This window comes from Scyliorhinus torazame, chromosome 17, assembly GCF_047496885.1.
Source record: "Scyliorhinus torazame isolate Kashiwa2021f chromosome 17, sScyTor2.1, whole genome shotgun sequence".
Taxonomy (NCBI): domain Eukaryota; kingdom Metazoa; phylum Chordata; class Chondrichthyes; order Carcharhiniformes; family Scyliorhinidae; genus Scyliorhinus; species Scyliorhinus torazame.
In genome coordinates this window covers 90,483,646-90,501,975 of record NC_092723.1, presented here as the reverse complement: position 1 = coordinate 90,501,975, position 18,330 = coordinate 90,483,646, and the positions used below count along the sequence as shown (strand labels likewise).

The 18,330-nt window shown below is 51.3% G+C and overlaps 1 protein-coding gene across 12 annotated transcripts in view; it reads right to left on the bottom strand.

Annotated features, from left to right (window-relative positions):
• The window catches only part of LOC140393996 (voltage-dependent L-type calcium channel subunit alpha-1S-like), an 804,045-nt gene that overhangs the window by 567,964 nt on the left and 217,751 nt on the right, over window positions 1-18,330 (bottom strand). For all 12 annotated transcript variants that reach the window (XM_072480735.1, XM_072480727.1, XM_072480737.1 and 9 more), the window contains one exon: window positions 1,616-1,685. In XM_072480735.1, the coding sequence (XP_072336836.1) occupies window positions 1,616-1,685 (70 nt within the window). The remainder of the gene's footprint in view (window positions 1-1,615; window positions 1,686-18,330) is intronic.

The following is an 18,330-nucleotide window of genomic DNA, read 5'->3' as shown; positions in this document are numbered from 1 at the left end:
CAGAGAGTGTGCGAGACGCAGAGAGCGAGCGACACGCAGGGAGAGCGAGCGAGGCGCAGGGAGAGCGAGCAGACACAGGGAGAGTGAGCGAGATGCAGGGAGAGCGAGCGAGATGCAGGGAGAGCGAGCGAGAAGCAGGGCGAGCGGGCAAGATGCAGAGAGCGCGGGCGAGATGCAGGGAGAGCGGGCGAGGCGCAGGGAGAGCGAGCAAGGTGCAGGGAGAGCGGGCGAGACTTAGGGAGAGCGGGCGAGATGCAGAGAGCGGGCGAGATCCAGGGAGAGCGGGCGAGGCGCAGAGAGAGCAAGAGAGAGTGACGCAGAGGCAGCAAGACAGAGAGGTGCATAGAGAGCAAGAGAAGGAGAGGCACAAAGAGAGTGAGAGAGACGCAGAGAGAATGAGAGGCGAACAGAGAACGCAAGAGAGAAAGCAAGAGAGATGCAGAGAGAGCGAGAGACGCAGTGAAAGTGAGACGCAGAGAGAGCGAGTGGCAGAGTGAGAGGCAGGGAAATAGAAAAGTCAGCTTTGTTTGTTAGTGGATATCGATGTCCTTGGGTCTGATGATTCTAGAGCATTTTGCCTCACTGTGAGAAGCCTCACCAGGTGCAACAACACTGGCATGTTAAACAAAGTGGAACTCAGTTGGTAGAGCTCACACCTCCGTGTCCAAATGTGTATGGGTTGAAGTCACACTCTGGAGACTTGAGGCTGAAATTCTTAGCATTGCCCTGTTGGAGCTGCATCTTTTGGATGAGATTGAAGTGAAGACCGGCTTGTATCTGAGCCCATGGCAATGTTCAAAAAGATTCCACTCCAATGTCCCTTACACAGCAGGCTTGGTGCACTGCAAGGTCTCTTTACAAATGACATGCCACTGTGCATGTGCACATCTTAAAGGGACCATTACTTGCACGTAACCTGTTTATTCCCAGCGCAACACATTCCAAGTTGCTGTATAGCTTCACATTCCATACAGCTTAGAGTGAACATCTCTCCACAAGGTCTTGGTTTTAGTTTTGGCTGTGGAAGCTTGCCATGCGCAAATATGCTGCCATGTTTCCTTACATATGAACAGTGACTTCCAAAACACTTTGGGGTGGATTCTCCGTAAGCGGGATTCTCCGTTTCGCCGGCATCGCAATCACGCCTGTGGATTTCCCGACGGCGTGGGGTGCCCACAATGGGAAACCCCATTGGCCGGGGCTGCCAAGGCGGAGGTTCCCGCTGTCAGTGGTACCAGAAAACGGGTGCGGCGGGACAGAGAATCCCGCCCTTTGTTTTTCAAATATTTTTTTTTAATTATTCCAATTAAGGGGCAATCTAGCGTGGCCAATCCACCCACCCTGCACATCTTTGGGCTGTGAGGATGAGACCCAAGCAGACACGAGGAGAATCTGCAAATTCCACATGGAAAGCAACCCAGGTCCGGGATCGACCCCGGGCCCTCAGAGCCATGGGACAGAAGTGCTAACCACCGTGCCGCCCTCCAAAACACTTTGTTAACTAGAAAGTGCTTTGGAATGTTTTGTTACAAGGTGCTATGGAAATGCAAGATCTTTCTGTGAAACCTCTTGCCTTTCGCATTGAAATGGAATCATGAGTTTATGCTGAAATTACCTGGAAAGTCGGCAGAAGGGTAAGGATCCTTTACTTCATTCACATTTGCTTCAAATTCATCCACTTTCAGCTGCAAATGTAAAACAGTGACCATGAGTAATGTAGCAACACAATTGTCACATATGCACTTATACCCAGCGTAATCTCCCCTACCACAGTGGACATGTACACAGTTGGTGCCATTCTCAACCCCAGGGTATACATACAGCAGTTAATATGTCAAAAATATAAAATAAAGATCCCACCTCATTGTCAAAGCAAAATCCATGGTCCCCATTCGATATTGTCCTCGACATCTGCAATTTGAGTACTAACCTTGGAGCCAGACCAGGTCCTCACATATTCTCGGTAGCAAGGTCGGGACGGAGGGCAGGACCAGCTGGGAGCCCCCAAAATCGTACCCCCCCCCCCCATCAAATAAACCCCCCCACCACCAAACCCCACCCAACCCCACCCCTGCACAAAAAACCCTTCCCACCAAACTGCACTCTTGCCATATCCCACACCCACCAAGCCCCACGCTGCACCAAACCCCACCTCAATCAAGCCCCACCCCAATCTAATCCCCGCCCCCATCAAACCTCACTCCCATCAAACCCTACCCCATGGACACAGACTGTTTCAGTATTTGAAGAGTTGTGAATGGTGTTGAACTATTTGCAATAATTGTCAATGTATCAGCAATTGCATTCTTTGGTAAAGACACATGATGATCATGATCTCAACTACAAATGGGCATAAAAGGAACAATTAGGGGTGCGAAATAGATTGAAATTAAACTGTTCTGAGAAGAAACCTGCTTCAGGTAAAAGACAAGCTTCAGGTTTATTGTTTCACCATATACAATTATTGGAATGAACATGGTAACAGAGGATGAACATTAAGCTTTGGTGATGGGTTGCTGGAAAACTAAGGGCTTGATTCTCTGATTTTGAGGAAGTGTCTAGTTTTACGATAAAAAAATCGGCGAGGCCCCAGCACCGACTCTCCAACTGGTGAGGGGCTAGCAAATGCGCCACGGAAAACACACGGCCTTCACGAAATAAACAGTCGGAAAATTGCTGGGTCCGTGGCCACGCATGGCGACGACCTGCAGTGGTCGCGCTGTACAACATGGCGCCGGCCACGTGCGGACCCGACCTGCCCGATAGTGCCCCCGGACACCCTGTCGCCACCCCCCACCAGTCCTCCCAGCCCTCGCCAAAGTCCCCCCAGCCAGCGGCACGGTTCCCCCCCCCCACCGACTGTGGCGGTGCTGGACACAGTACGCAGCCGCCACGCTGGGTTCCCGAAAAGTGAGAGCACGCGTGCCTCGCACCATCGGGAACTCAACCCATCGGGGACGGAGCATCAGGGGAGGGCCTTCAGGCCTGTGGCCGTCCCAACAGCATGTACCATACTCCTCGATGATGCGGTTTTGGAGATAGGGGAGCATCCTAAAACATGCGCCGCCTCCGACTCGGTCGTATAAAAGTATTCTCTGCCCGATCGGCGATTACGAAATCGGCATCGGCAAGCGGAGAATCCCGCCCAAGGTTTTTTGTCTCTATCCTCTGAAGGAAGAGATATACGCTGCTGCTGAGAAATTCAAGTTACAGGATGGCAGAGGGATGTTGCAAAATCTTAGGCTTTGATTATCCACCAGTTTTCTCATAAGCAGAGTTATATGAGCAATGGAAAACTGAAGTTAACATGTGGACACAGGTTAACTTCATTACCCTGAAGGAAGTAGGATATGGCTTTGGCCTTATCATTACCAGCAAAAGCTAAAATTAGGAGTAAAGAGTTTTCAGAGTGGAATATGAATGATTTGGACAATGAAGAGATACTGAACTTCTGTTGCAGCTTTTCGATAAATGCGACAGAAAGAAGCCTGGTCAGCCTTTGATAGATTTAAGAGAACAGATGATCAGTCCATTGAGGAAGATATCATGGACTTCGACAGGTGGTATAAGAGACTAAAGAAATATGAGCTTGACATCCTAGACATTTAAGTTACTTGATTTTGCACGCATTTAAAAAAAAAAAATTTTCATTGTGTGTGAGGCCAGCATTTATTGCCCATCCCTCGTTGTCCTTGGGCGGCACGGTAGCATAGTGACTAGCACTGCTGCTTCACAGCACCAGGGATCCGGGCTCGATTCCCAGCTTGTCTGTGCAGAGTCTGCATGTTCTCCCACTGTCTGCGTGGGTTTCCTCCGGGTGCACCGGTTTCCTACCACAAGTCCCGAAAGATGTTTATGTTAGGTGAATTGGACATTCTGAATTCTCCCTCAGTGTACCCAAACAGACGTCGTTGTGTGGCGATTCGGGGATTTTCACAGTGACGTCATTGCAGTGTCAATGTAAGCCCACTTGTGATACTAATAAAGATTATTATAAAGAAGGTGGTGGTGAGTTGCCTCCTTGAACCGCTACAGTCCTTCAGGAGTAGGTACACCCACTGTTAGGGAGGGAGTTCCGGGATGTTGCTCCAGCGACAGTAAAGGAATGGCAATATATTTCCAAGTCAAGGTGCTGAGTGACTCCAAGTGGTGGGGTTCCCAGGTTTCTGTTGCTCTTGACCTTCTAGATGGTAGTCGTCATGGGTTTGAAAGTTGAGGTCTGAGGAACCTTAGTGAGTTAGTGCAGTGCATCTTGTAGATGGTGTTGCTCTTATTAGCCTTAGTTTTATTAGCTCTAATTCTGTCACCTTTGCTCACGAGTCGCCAGGTATCTTTCTGATACCGCCACGTGGTTCAAGCACAAGTAATGATTAATAATACAGCACACCGCTGAGTAAATATTAAATCAACGATCATTTATTATATACAGCAATAAATACTTATACAATAATCCTACTTCTAGACTATTACCTACCACTAAAGGCCAATACTTAACTTTGGTGTGGCCCACCAGGTCAGGGAAATGAATGGCTTATCGAATTGGGTCTGGCTTGCGGGATTCAAAAAGGCGATAGTCTGGAACACCTATCTGGTAGTGATCGTTGGAGTAACACTTACTTGTTCTTTCGTCGAAGGGTCTCGAAGGTTGCGAGTAGGAGAAGAAGGGTCGATCTGAACTTGGCCCCTATTTTTATAGTTCCCAGGGGCTTCCCGACTCTCGGGACGGACCTTGACCCAATCAATGGGTTCGATATGCTCCAATAATGGGGCGATTCCTTGATCGGGGGGTGGTCGTTCACCTTTCTTTGTCTCGGCCACTGCTGGCGCCGAGAGGTCTGGATCGGCTTTCAATTGCTAATTTGTGGCAATTGTTCCCGGGGATAGCCGATTAAACTGCAGATGGCTGGGTTGATGTGCTGCTAATGGTTGCAGGTATCGGTCTGGGCCGACTTCCCCAGAGCCGAATACACTGTTCTGTCTGCAGCTGTCGGTTTGAGTCCTGTTGCCTGATTTTCCCATCAGCCTTTTCAGTTCGCCATTTTACATCGGGGTTTGGCCAAATTAATCGGGAATCAGCCATTTTAGGTGGCTACGATGGTACACATAGCTGATACTGTTCGTTGGTGATGGAGGGTTTGAATGTTTGTGGAAGGGGGAGCAATCAAGCAGACTGCTTTGTCCTGGATGGTGTCGAGCTTCTTGACTGTTGTTGGAGCTGCACTCATCCAGGCAAGTGGAGAGTATTCCATTACACTCCTGACTTATGCCTTGTAGTTGGTGGACAGGCTTTGGGGGTCAGGAGGTGGGTTACTCGCCGTAGGATTCCTAGCCTTTGACCTGCCCTGGTAGCCACAGTATTTATATGGCTGATCCAGTTCAGTTTCTGATCAATGGTAGCTCCGAGGATGTTGATTGTGGGGGATTCAGCAAGGGTAATGCCCTTGAATGTCAAGGAGTGATGGTTAAATCCTCTGTTTAAGAGATGGTCATTATGTGACATTGTGTGGCGGGAATGTAACTTGCCACTTGCCAGCCCAAGCCTGGATATTGTCTGGATAATGGTGATAGCGGTGTCATTGTCTGTAAGGTATGATTCAGTGAGTATGACTCTGTCAGGTTGTTGCTTGACTAGTCTGTGACACAGCTCTCCTAACTTTGGTACAAAATGTTCGTAAGAAGGATGATTTGCAGGGTCGACAGGGCTGGGTTATCATTTCTAGTGCCCTGGTCAATGCCGGGTCCGTCTGATTTCCTTTTTAGTGTTTTTGTAGCGGTTGAATACATGCTGCATTTGGACATGGACTCCTTCATTATCTGAGGATTTGCGAATGGTGCTGAACATTGTGCATCCCCACTTCTGACCTTATAATGTAAGGGAGGTCATTGATGAAGCACCTTAAGATGGTTGGGACCAGAACACTACTCTGAGGAACTCCTGCAGTGATGTCCTGAAGCTAAGATGATTGACCTCCAACCACCACAACCATCTTCCTTTGTGCCAGGTATGACTCCAACCGGAGAGTTTTCCCCCGATTCCCATTGACTCCAGTTTAGCTCGGGCTCCTTGATGTCATACTCAGTCAAATTCCTGTCTTGATATAAAGAGCAGTCGCTCTCACCTCACCTCTGGCATTCAGCTCTTTTGAACATGTTTGAACCAAGGCTGTAATGAGGTCAGGAGTTGAGTGACCCTGGCAGAACCCAAACTGAGCGTCCATGAGCACGTTATTGCTGAGTAAGTGCCGCTTGATAGCACAGTTGATGACTTCATCAGGTTGACACCTCATTTTTAATATGCCTGGTGTTGCTCGTGGCATGCTCTCCTGCACTCTTCATTGAACCAGGGTTGATCCCCGGCTTGGCGGTAATGGTAGAGTGGGGGATATGCCGAGCCATGAGGTTGCAGATTGTGGTTAAATACATTTCTGCTCATGGCCCACATTGCCTTATGGATCCCAGTCTTGAGTTGCTAGATTTATTCAAAGTCTACCCCATTTAGCACAGTGGTAGTGCCACATAACACGATGGAGGGTATCCTCAATGTGAAGATGGGACTTTGTCTCCTCAAGGATTGTGCGGTGGTCACTTCCACCGACACTGACAGGGATAGATGCATCTGCAGCAGAAAGGTTGATGAGGAGGAGATCAAGCATGTTTTTCTCTCTTGTTGGTTCCCTCAATTACTAGGGGGCATAGGTTTAAGGTGCGAGGGGCAAGGTTTAGAAGAGATGTACGAGGTAAGTTTTTTACACAGAAGGTAGCGGGTGCCTGGAACTCACTGCCGGAGGAGGTGGTGGAAGCAGGGACGATAGTGATGTTTAAGGGGCATCTTGACAAATACATGAATAGGATGGGAATAGAGGGATACGGACCTTGGAAGTGTAGAAGATTTTAGTTTAGACGGGCAGCATGGTCGGCGCAGGCTTGGAGGGCCAAAGGGCTTGTTCCTGTGCTGTACATTTCTTTGTTCTTTGTTCTCACCACCTGCAGCAGCCCCAGTCTAGCAGCTATGACCCAGCCAGCTTGGTCTGTGGTAGTAGTACTGAGCCACTCTTGGCGATGGACATTGAAGTCCCCCACCCAGAGCATATTCTGTGCTCTTGCCTGCAGAAGGACCCAGCCAGCTTGGTCTGTGGTGGTACTACTGAGCCACTCTTGGCAATGGATATTGATGTCCCCCACCCAGAGCATATTCTGTGCCCTTGCCATCCTCAGTGCTTCCTCCAAGTGGTGTTCAATATGGAGAAGTACTGATTCATCAGCTGATGGTGGTTGGTACATTGTAATCAGCAGAAGGTTTCCTTGCCCATGTTTAACCTGAAGCCATGAGACTTCATGGGGTCCAGGGTCGATGTTGAGGACTCCCAGACAACTCCCTCCTGACTGTAAATCACTGTGCCGCCACCTCTGCTGGGTCTGTCCTGCCGGTGAGACAGGAATGGTGATAGCGGTGTCATTGTCTGTAAGGTATGATTCAGTGAGTATGACTCTGTCAGGTTGTTGCTTGACTAGTCTGTGACACAGCTCTCCTAACTTTGGTACAAAATGTTCGTAAGAAGGATGATTTGCAGGGTCGACAGGGCTGGGTTATCATTTCTAGTGCCCTGGTCAATGCCGGGTCCGTCTGATTTCCTTTTTAGTGTTTTTGTAGCGGTTGAATACAACTGAGCGGCTTGCTAGGCCATTTCAGAGGCATTCACGGGTCAACCACGTTGCTGTGCGTCTGAAATCACATGGAGGCCAGACCAGGTAAGGATGGCAGATTTCCTTCCCCAAAGGACATCAGTGAACTAGCTGGGATTTTATGTATAAAAATGTCAGAAAAACAAACATCATGAACTGAAAACACAGGCCCCCAACGACGCCTGATACCAACACTCCAACACACCCCTCCTTCGTAATTTTTCTTCCCCTTATCTCCCCCCTCCTCGCCCCCCCCCAAAACCACCCTCCCCACTGACCCCTCAATTCACCCTGAAGAATGAGCAGCTTCGACCTGCGGGTGAAACCCTCCTCCGACTCCCGCAGAGCGAACTTGACCATCTCCAACTGCAGAAATTCTGCCAGCTCGCTCACCCATACCCCTCCCTTTGGTGGCTCCAAGTCCCTCCAGCACAACAATATTTGTCTCTGGGCTATCAGGGAGGCTGAGGCCAATACATTGGATTCTCTCCCCACCTGGACTTCCGGATATTCCGACACGTTGAATATCGTCATCTCCGGACTTGGGGCCACCCCCACGCCCAGAATCTTGAACATTACATCCGAGAACCCTCTCAACTGTGGACACGCCCATAACATATGGACATGATTTGCCAGAACAGCAACTCCCCTAACCCCTCTCCTGCCCTCTAGCATTAATCAGGAACACCTCGCTCTTCCTCATGTTCAATATATACCCCGAAAACTGGCCAAATTTCCCTCAAAATCTCCGTAATCCTATCAAAGTTGCCCACCGGGGGAGAGACACATAACAAAAGATCATCCAAATACAGCGAAACTCTGTTCAGCCACCACCCCCCGCACAATCCCTTTCCAACCTCTCGATGCCTCTTGGGCAGCACAGTAGCACAAGTGATTAGCACTGTGGCTTCACAGCGCCACGGTCCCAGGTTCGATTCCCTGCTGGGTCACTGTCTGTGCGGAGTCTGCACGTTCTCCCCGTGTCTGTGTGGGTTTCCTCCAGGTGCTCCGGTTTCCTTCCACAGTCCAAAGACGCGAGGGTTAGGTGGATTGGCCAGGATAAATTGTCCTTAGTGACCAAAAAAGGTTCGGAGGGATTACTGGGTTGCGGGGTGAGGGCTTAAGTGGGTCGGTGCAGACTTGATGGGCCGAATGGCCTCCTTCTGCACTGTATGTGCTATGTATCTATGTATGCCCTAAGTGCCATTATCAGCAGCTCTATCGCCAAAGCGAAAAGCAATGGGGAGAGCGGGCACGCCTGCCTTTTCCCCCGATGCAGCCCAAAGTGCTCCAAGCTCGCCTGTTCGTCCGGACATTAGCCATAGACAGCCTGTACAGCAACTAGATCCACTCCATTAACCCCGGCCAAACCCGAACCGACCCAACACCTCCAACAATACAACCACTCCTGCCTTTTCTGCATTCATTGCCGCTACTACCTTTACCTCCTGCCCCTCTGAGGACATCATAATAACATTAAGCAACCTGCGCACATTCGCTGACAACTGTCTTCCCTTCACAAATTCCATCTGATCCTCCCCTATCACCCCCGGCACACAGTCCTCTATCCACGATGCGAACAACTTTTCATCAACTTTAAGCAACGATATCCCCGTGTCTGCGTGGGTTTCCTCCGGGTGCTCCGGTTTCCTCCCACAGTCCAAAGATGTGCAGGTTAGGTGGATTGGCTATGCTAAATTGCCCTTAGTGTCCAAAATTGCCCTTAGTGCTGGGTGGGGTTTCTGTGTTATGGGGATGGGGTGGAGGTGTGGACTTGGGTAGGGTGCTCTTTCCAAGAGCCAGTGCAGACTCGATGGGCCGAATGGCCTCCTTCTGCACTGTAAATTCTATGTATCTAATATCGGGTGGTACAACCACACTACTGCGGGTCCTTATCTTTCTACAAAATCAGGGAATTGGATGCCTGCGGAAATGTGGGGGGAAGCTTCCCACTACCCTTCGCCTCATTGTACATCCTCACTAACAGGGGCCCTAACGCCATACCAAAACTCTTGCAAAATTCCACTGGGAACCGCTAGGAGGTCCGGTCAAGAGGTCAAGGGTGCTTGCGCATCTTAAAATGTGGCAAAGCTGCAGGAGACTCACTTGAGGGTGAAGGACCAGGTGAGACTTAAAAAGGGCTGGGTTAGTCAAGTGTTTCACTCTGGATTTGACGGAAGGGCTCGAGGGATAACGGTGTTGGTCAGCAAAAGGGTACGCATCCAGATGGAGAAGGTAGTGGCAGATCAGGGGGGTAGATATGTGATTGTGACAGGGGTGCTGGAGGGGAGATTAGTGGTGCTGTTAAGTGTATACAGTCCCAATTGGGACGATGTGGGATTCGCGAAGAAGGTGTTTGGGGCCATCCCCGACTTGGACACACACAAACTGATTGTGGGGGGGGACTGGAACTTGGTGCAGGAGCCAAGGTTGGACAGATCACGGCCGCGCTCGCTAGTCCCATCAGGGGGGCGAAGGCGCTGGCTGGGCTAATGATGGAAATGGGAGGGGTGGACCCTTGGAAGTTCCTGCACCCAAGGGAATGGGAGTACTCATTTTTCTCAGCAGTCCATAAGTATACTCGCAGATTGACTTCTTTGCGGTGGGGAAGGCTTTGCTGGCTGGGGTTAAGGGATCGGAATACTCGGCAATTGCAGTGTCAGATCATGCTCCGCATTGGGTGGATATGGTACTGGAGAAGGGGGTGGCGCAGAGGCCGGGGTGGAAACTGGATGTGGGGCTTTTTGGGAACCAAGTGTTCTGTGAGAAAATTCAAAAAGGTAATTAAGGAATATGTAGGTTTCAACTGTACGGGTGAGGTATCGAAGGCAGTTGTCTGGGAGGCTCTCAAGGCAGTGGTGAGGGGTGAGGTAATTTCGATTGGGAGGATGCAGTCGGGGAAGGTGGTAGGGCTGGATGGGTTTCCGGTGGAATATTATAAAAAATTCAAGGACATGCTGGAACCCCTGATGGTGGGGATGTTTGAAGGGGCGATAGGGAAGGGGTGTTGCCACAAACCTTGGGGCAGCCATCAATTTCACTGTTGCGAGAAAAGATATGGATACGATGGAGTGTGGGTCGTATAGACCCATATCACTTCTGAATGTGGACGCAAAAGTATTGGTGAAGGTACTGGCAGGTAGGCTGGAGGAGTGCCTCCCGAAGGTGATAGGTGAGGATCAGACGGGGTTCGTGAGAGGGAGGCAGCTCTTTTCGAACATTAGGAGGGTTTTGAATGTCGTTATGGCACCGACAGAAGGGAAGGAAACAGAGGTGGTTGTGGTATTGGATGCCGAGAGGCGTTTGACCGGGTAGAATGGGGGTACTTGATGGCAGTTCTGGAGCGGTTTGGGATTGGACCAAGATTTGTGAACTGGGTAAAGCTATTATATAAGGAGCCGAAGGCGAGTGTCCGCACAAACAACATCAGCTCAAGATACTTTTCTCCCCACCGTGGGACGAGGCAGGGATGTCCTATGTCCCCCCTGCTATTTGCACTTGCGATTGAGCCGTTGGCCATAGCATTAAGAAGTTCGGGAGCATGGAAAGGAATAGTGCGGGGGGGAGGAAGGGAATAGAGCATAGGGTGTCCTTATATGCCGACGACTTGCTGTTATGTGTGTCGGAACCGAGTGTGTCGATATGTGGAATATTGGAGCTACTGCAGGTTTTTGGGTCTTTCTCGGGGTACAAGCTGAACCGATAGAACCTATATGGCGCTTTCATACCCTGCCCAAATCCACCCACCCAATGTGCCCCACAATTTACACAGAACTCCACTCCAAACCTCAATGTGCTCACACTCCTCCCAGTCCATGGTTTATCATAAAGTCCATCTCCTCCTCCGGTGAGTCAAAATAAAATTCTTACTTTTGATGCATCATCCACAAGCAGGCAAGCTGCAAAACTCCGAACTTTATCCCCTCTTGTCGAGGGTGGCCTTTATCTGGTAATACCTGGCCCTCCGTTTGGCCAACTCCGCGCCAAGGTCCTGGTAAACCCGCAGCTCACTCCCTTCCCCTGGTACACCTCTTGGTCTGCTTTCCCCACCTCAAGATCTTCACCTTATGCAAGGACTGATACAGCTCCCCCACCTGTGGCCTCCTTCTCAGTGCCCTGTGCGCTCGATCCATCTTGAGGGGCCGATCAAAGGCTCCCTTTCACCATCAGATTCTCCAACATGTTCATCACATACGTGGCAGCCTTTGCACCTTCAATTAAACCATTGTCATTTGTCATAAAAACCTGCCATCCCCTTGTCTTCATGTTCAATCCCAAGGGAAATACCTGCCCCACCCATCCCTACCTCAGCCTTGTCTGATCACCCAGCTTCAGGTGCGTTTCCTGTAAAAACACAATGTCTGCCTTCAACTCCTCAACCCCACAACTCACAAATTTTGCCTCCTGCAGCCCTTCTCTAGGTCCTCCAGATTCTCTCTCAGCCTCTTTTGGCTGGTCAACACCGTTCTCATCTTCGCCACCAGCGAGGTCAGTGATCCTCATGCTCCACCACCTTTTGGATAGCCAGGCCCTGAGCCTCCTGCCTCTGCTCCACCCACTTAATCACCACCTTAAGTGGCTCCACCACCTTGGTCCTCTGAGGCCTCCTTCCCCTGCTGCTAAAATTTGCCATTGAGGAACTCCACCAGCTGCTCCGTCGACCACTGGGCGGGCATGGCTTGCTCTCAGAAATCTTCGCTGTGTCGAACCAAAAAAACATTCTTGCTCCAGTTTGATCATAGATCATAGAATTTACAGTGCAGAAGGAGGCCATTCGGCCAAGCGAGTGTGCACCGGCTCTTGGAAATAGCATCCTACTTGAGCCCACGCCTGCACCCTATCCCCGTAACCCAGTAACCACACCTCCATGTACAGATGTAGGGTAGCACAAGTGGACAGCACTGTGGCATCACAGCGCCAGGGTCCCAGGTTCGATTCCCTGTTGGGTCACTGTCTGTGCAGAGTCTGCACGTTCTCCCTGTGTTTGCGTGGGTTTCCTCCGGGTGCTCCAGTTTCCTCCCACAGTCCAGAAACGTGCAGGTTAGGTGGATTGGCCATGATAAATTGCCCTGAGTGACCAAAAAGGTTAGGAGGGGTTATTGGGTTACCAGGATAGGGTAGAAGTGAGGGCTTAAATGGGTCGGTGCAGCCTCGATTGGACCAATGGCCTCCTTCTGCACTGCATGTTCTATGTTCTAACCTCTTTGGACACGACGGGCAATTTAGCATGGCCAATCCATCTAACCTGCATATCTTTGGACTGTGGGAGGAAACCGGAGCACCCGGAGGAAACACACGCAGACACGGGGAGAACGTGCTAACTCCGCACAGACAGTGACCCAAGCTGGGAATCGAACCTTGGATCCTGGCGCTGTGAAGCAAATGTGCTAACCACTGTGCTACCGTGCTGCCCCTTCCTCATGGCACTCCTCATCCGATGAGTCATACACCAGTCCCACCACAGCTGTATTACATTCTCTAGGCACATCGTTCGGGCGGGGAATGACCAAAAAAATCCACCTTGATCGGGAGCCACCGAATGTGTGACCACTCGCTCCGTGGCCACCACCGGAAATCCGCAGCTGGGATTTTTATGACAATTGACAATGGTTTCATGGTCATCATTTGACTTTCAATTCCAGATATTTTATTGAGTTTAAATTCCACCGCCTGTTTTGCTGGGATTCGAACCCTAGTCCCCAGATCATTATCCTGGGTCTCTGGATTACTCGTCCAGTGACAATACCACTCCGCCACTGCCTGTGGAGGATTGGGCCTAGGTAGGGTGCTCTTTCAGAGGATCAGTGCAGATTCGATGGGACAAATGGCCTCCTTCTGCACTGTAGGGATTCTATGGATTCTCTGGAGGCAGACTGGCAGAAGGTTAATCATAGAATTTCTTTTCATAAAATTTACAGTGTAGAAGGAGGCCATTCGGCCCATCGAGTCTGCACCGGCTCTTGGAAAGAGCACCCTACCCAAGGTCAACACCTCCACCCTATCCCCATAACCCAGTAACCCCACTCAACACTAAGGACAATTTTGGACACTAAGGGCAATTTATCATGGCCAATCTACCTAACCTGCACATCTTTGGACTGTGGGAGGAAACCGGAGCACCCGGAGGAAACCCACGCACACACGGGGAGGATGTGCAGACTCCGCACAGACAGTGACTAAAGCCGGAATCGAACCTGGGACCCTGGAGCTGTGAAGCAATTGTGCTATCCACAATGCTACCGTGCTGCCCGCAACAGAAAGCTACTGTTATAACCTGCCTACTGACGATTGGCTGGGGACTAATGATTATCCCACAATCCTATGGGAGTATGAACTTCCCCAATGAGGGGGGCGGAGAAACTCCTACTATAAATAAGCTGGCCAGTCCAGGAAACAGGAGGAAGGAGAAGGTAGCAAGGGAAGTTACTGCTATGTATATATTGTTATAGTAAATAAACTTTATTATTTTGTATCCTTAAAACTCGTGCTGGATTCTTCGGGGCCCTTACAAAACTGGCGATGAAGGTAAAAGTGAATAGCTGTCTACACTGCTGAAGCCACCTCCCTGGATTTTGTTGGATACAGGTTGGAAGTTGTTTTCTATTATACCATGCCTCTGTACGGACGTTTGGATGTTTTTGATGCTGCGCTGGAAAGCTGGAACCAGGACACACAACGGATGCGTTACTATTTCCGGGCAAACAATATCACTGAAAACGAGCGCCAGGTGGTCATATTGCTCACCGCCTGCGGACCGCATACGTTTGGGGTGATTAGGAGCCTTACGTACCCAGCTGCACCGGACACCAAAACGTTTGACGAACTTGTGAATATAGTGGGGCAACACTTCAACCCAACCCCGTCCACGATAGTCCAGCGTTACCGGTTTAATACCGCTGAGAGGACCCCTGGAGAATCCCTTGCCGATTTTTTTATCCAGGCTACGCGGGATTGCGGAATACTGTGACTATGGTGAGGCCTTGTCAGAAATGTTACGCGACCGTTTGGTTTGCGGTATTAACAATGCGGCCACCCAGAGAAAGTTGTTAGCGGAGCCAACATTGACTTTTCAACAGGCAATACAAATAGTCTTGTCCCGAGAGAGCGCAGAGCGAGGAGTACAGGAGCTACAGGGAATGGAAGTGCATGCCTTGGGGCATGTCCGTGTCAGACTTGTAGGCGCCGACCCCGTCGCGGACGGCGGTCCTGGGGACGCCAGAGGCGCCGTCGTTCCGACCGAAACTGGGACCAGCCCAGGGGCCGTAACTGGGACCAGCCCAGAGGCCGTACCTTCCATGTGGATGAACCTGCGGCGACCACTCCTGAGGACGTGGAGACGGAGGACGACTGCCTGCAGCTGCATTGTGTGGCAGCTCCCCGTGTGGCCCGCATTAAGGTGACAGTACGGGTCAATGGCCACCCGCTGGAGATGGAGTTGGATACTGGCGCAGCGGTCTCCGTGATCGCCCAGAGGACATTCGACCGCATCAAGCAGGGTATACAGACCCTTACACTAACTGACTCACAGGCCAGGTTGGCCACCTACACGGGGGAACCACTGGACATTGCAGGAACTACAATGACCCCTGTTGTCTATGGACGCCAGGAGGGGCGTTTCCCACTTATCGTAGTGCGTGGCCATGGGCCCAGCCTGTTGGGTCGGGACTGGTTGCGCCATTTGCGGTTGCAATGGCAGCACATCCTCCAAACAGTTTCTGGAGGGTTGACTGAGGTGCTAGGACGATACCCAGAGGTATTCCAGCCTGGTCTGGGGAAAATAAAAGGGGCCGTAGCCCGTATCCAAGTTGAACCAGGAGCCACACCGCGCTATTTCCGGGCGCGCCCAGTGCCTTACGCTTTGCTCGAGAAGGTAGAAGGGGAGCTCACTCGTTTGGAGAGTTTGGGTATTATCAGGCCTGTCCGTTTTGCTGACTGGGCAGCACCAATTGTGCCAGTAATGAAGCCAGATGCCACAGTTCGCTTGTGTGGCGACTATAAACTTACAGTGAATACAGTTTCCCGACTCGACCGATACCCAATGCCTCGCATAGAGGATCTCTACGCGAAACTTGCAGGCGGACTCTCATTCACAAAATTAGATATGAGTCATGCCTACCTGCAGTTGGAGCTGGACCCTGCCTCCCGACCATATGTAACAATTAACACACACCGGGGCCTGTATGAATATACACGGTTGCCCTTTGGAGTATCCTCTGCTTGCGCAATTTTTCAACGTGTTATGGAGGGCATTTTGAGAGGTTTACCACGTGTGGCTGTCTACCTAGATGACGTGTTGATTACAGGGACGTCGGAGCAAGAGCATTTGGAAAATCTGGAGGCTGTCCTTAAACGCCTTTCGGAGGCTGGAGTCCGTCTACGTCACACAAAGTGCATATTTCAGGCAAAAGAAGTAGTCTACCTAGGTTATCGGGTGGACCGCGAGGGTCTGCACCCCGTCGCAGAGAAGGTGCGTGCAATTCAACATGCCCCCACCCCGACTGACACTTCGCATCTTCGTTCTTTTCTCGGTCTCGTAAACTATTACGGGAAGTTCCTCCCCAATCTGGCAACTACGCTGGCCCCCTTACACCTGCTGCTAAAGAAAAATCACACCTGGGTTTGCGGTCAGCCGCAAGAAACCGCTTTCCGGCGGGTAAAGCAACAATTGTCGTCGTCTGGGTTACTAACCCACTATGATCCGGGAAAGCCTTTGCTCGTCACATGTGATGCATCCCCGTATGGTATTGGGGCTGTCCTGTCCCACAAGATGGAGAACGGGGCCGAGCGACCGATAGCTTTCGCCTCCCGCACATTGACTGCAGCGGAGAAGAAGTACGCGCAGATCGAGAAGGAGGGCCTGGCAGTGGTTTTCGCGGTGAAACGCTTCCACCAGTATGTGTACGGCCGCCATTTCACTATCGTGACTGATCATAAGCCCCTGCTGGGACTCTTCAGAGAGGATAAGCCGATACCGCCCATTGCTTCTGCACGGATCCAGCGCTGGGCTTTGTTGCTTGCTGCATATGAGTATTCTCTGGAGCACAAACCAGGTACGCAGATAGCAAATGCCGACGCACTGAGCCGATTGCCTTTATCGACCGGCCGCATGTCGACCCCCACGACCGGTGAGGTGGTCGCAACCCTAAATTTTATGGACACCTTGCCTGTCACGGCATCACAGATCCGTGAGTGGACCCAGACGGAGCCAGTCCTGTCAAAGGTTCGGCACATAGTCCTGTATGGTGGGCAGCATAGACAGCTCCCAGGCGAGTTACGGGCATTTTCCTCCAAGCTGTCAGAGTTCAGCGTGGAAGACGGCATCCTCTTGTGGGGGACGCATGTGGTTGTCCCGGAAAAAGGCCAGGAGCTGATATTATCAGACTTGCACAATGGGCATCCGGGCGTGACCAAGATGAAAATGTTGGCCCGGAGTTATGTCTGGTGGCCAGGCCTCGACACCGACATTGAGAAGGTGGCCCAAAACTGCTCCATTTGCCAGGAGCATCAGAAGCTTCCGCCGGCCGCGCCCCTACATCACTGGGAATGGCCAGGGCGGCCTTGGGCACGCTTACATGCAGATTTTGCAGGCCCTTTTCAGGGATCCATGTTCCTTCTACTAATTGACGCCCAGTCCAAATGGCTGGAGGTGCATAAGATGCAGGGGACAACGTCCTGCGCAACAATTGAGAAAATGCGTTTATCATTTAGCACGCATGGCCTCCCCGAGGTGCTGGTCACGGATAATGGCACTCCATTCACGAGTGAGGAGTTTGCTAGGTTTACAAAGATGAACGGCATCCGCCATATCCGCACTGCCCCTTACCACCCGGCTTCAAATGGGTTGGCAGAGCGTGCAGTGCAAACATTCAAAAGAGGCCTAAAGAAGCAGTCTTCCGGATCAATGGACACGAGACTGGCTCGGTTTTTGTTTACGTACAGGACCACCCCCCCATACAGTGACTGGGGTAGCTCCCGCAGAACTCCTAATGGGCCGGAGACTTCGCACCCGCCTTAGTATGGTCTTCCCGGACATTGGCGCAAAAGTACGCCGCACACAAGAACGGCAGGGACCGGGATTGTCTCAGCATCGTCCGATTCGGCAGTTTGCGCCCGGTGACCCAGTATTTGTGCGGAATTTTGCTGGTGGTGCCCAATGGGTTCCTGGGGTAATCTTTCGCCAAACGGGCCCTATATCGTACCAAGTGCAAGCCCAGGGTCGTCTCCAGCGAAAACATGTAGACCACGTCCGGTCCAGAAGATCATCCCCGCAAAAGATTCCCCGCCCCCGGAGCTCAGTTCAACAGCGGCAAAGACCAGAAACAAGGGAAGGTAGTCCTTCAAATCTTCCACTGGTGCCTCACTCAAAGCCTGCGCAGGTCATGACGGGACCGAATGGGGACAGAGACGCTGACATGACGGAGGCAGCAGACTCTGACTCCGCGATGGAGACACAGGATGAATCAGAGGGGGAATCCTCGGGTCCACAGGCCGTGGATGTACAACCGCGCCGTTCATCACGGAAGCGCCGGTCTCCGTCTCGTTATACGCAGCCTGATCCAGCGCCGCGTGCAAATGGCGTCCGGCCTGCGGCCAAACGAGTTCGACGCCTCCCTTCGCCAGGGCCTACGGTGGATTCCTTGGACTTTG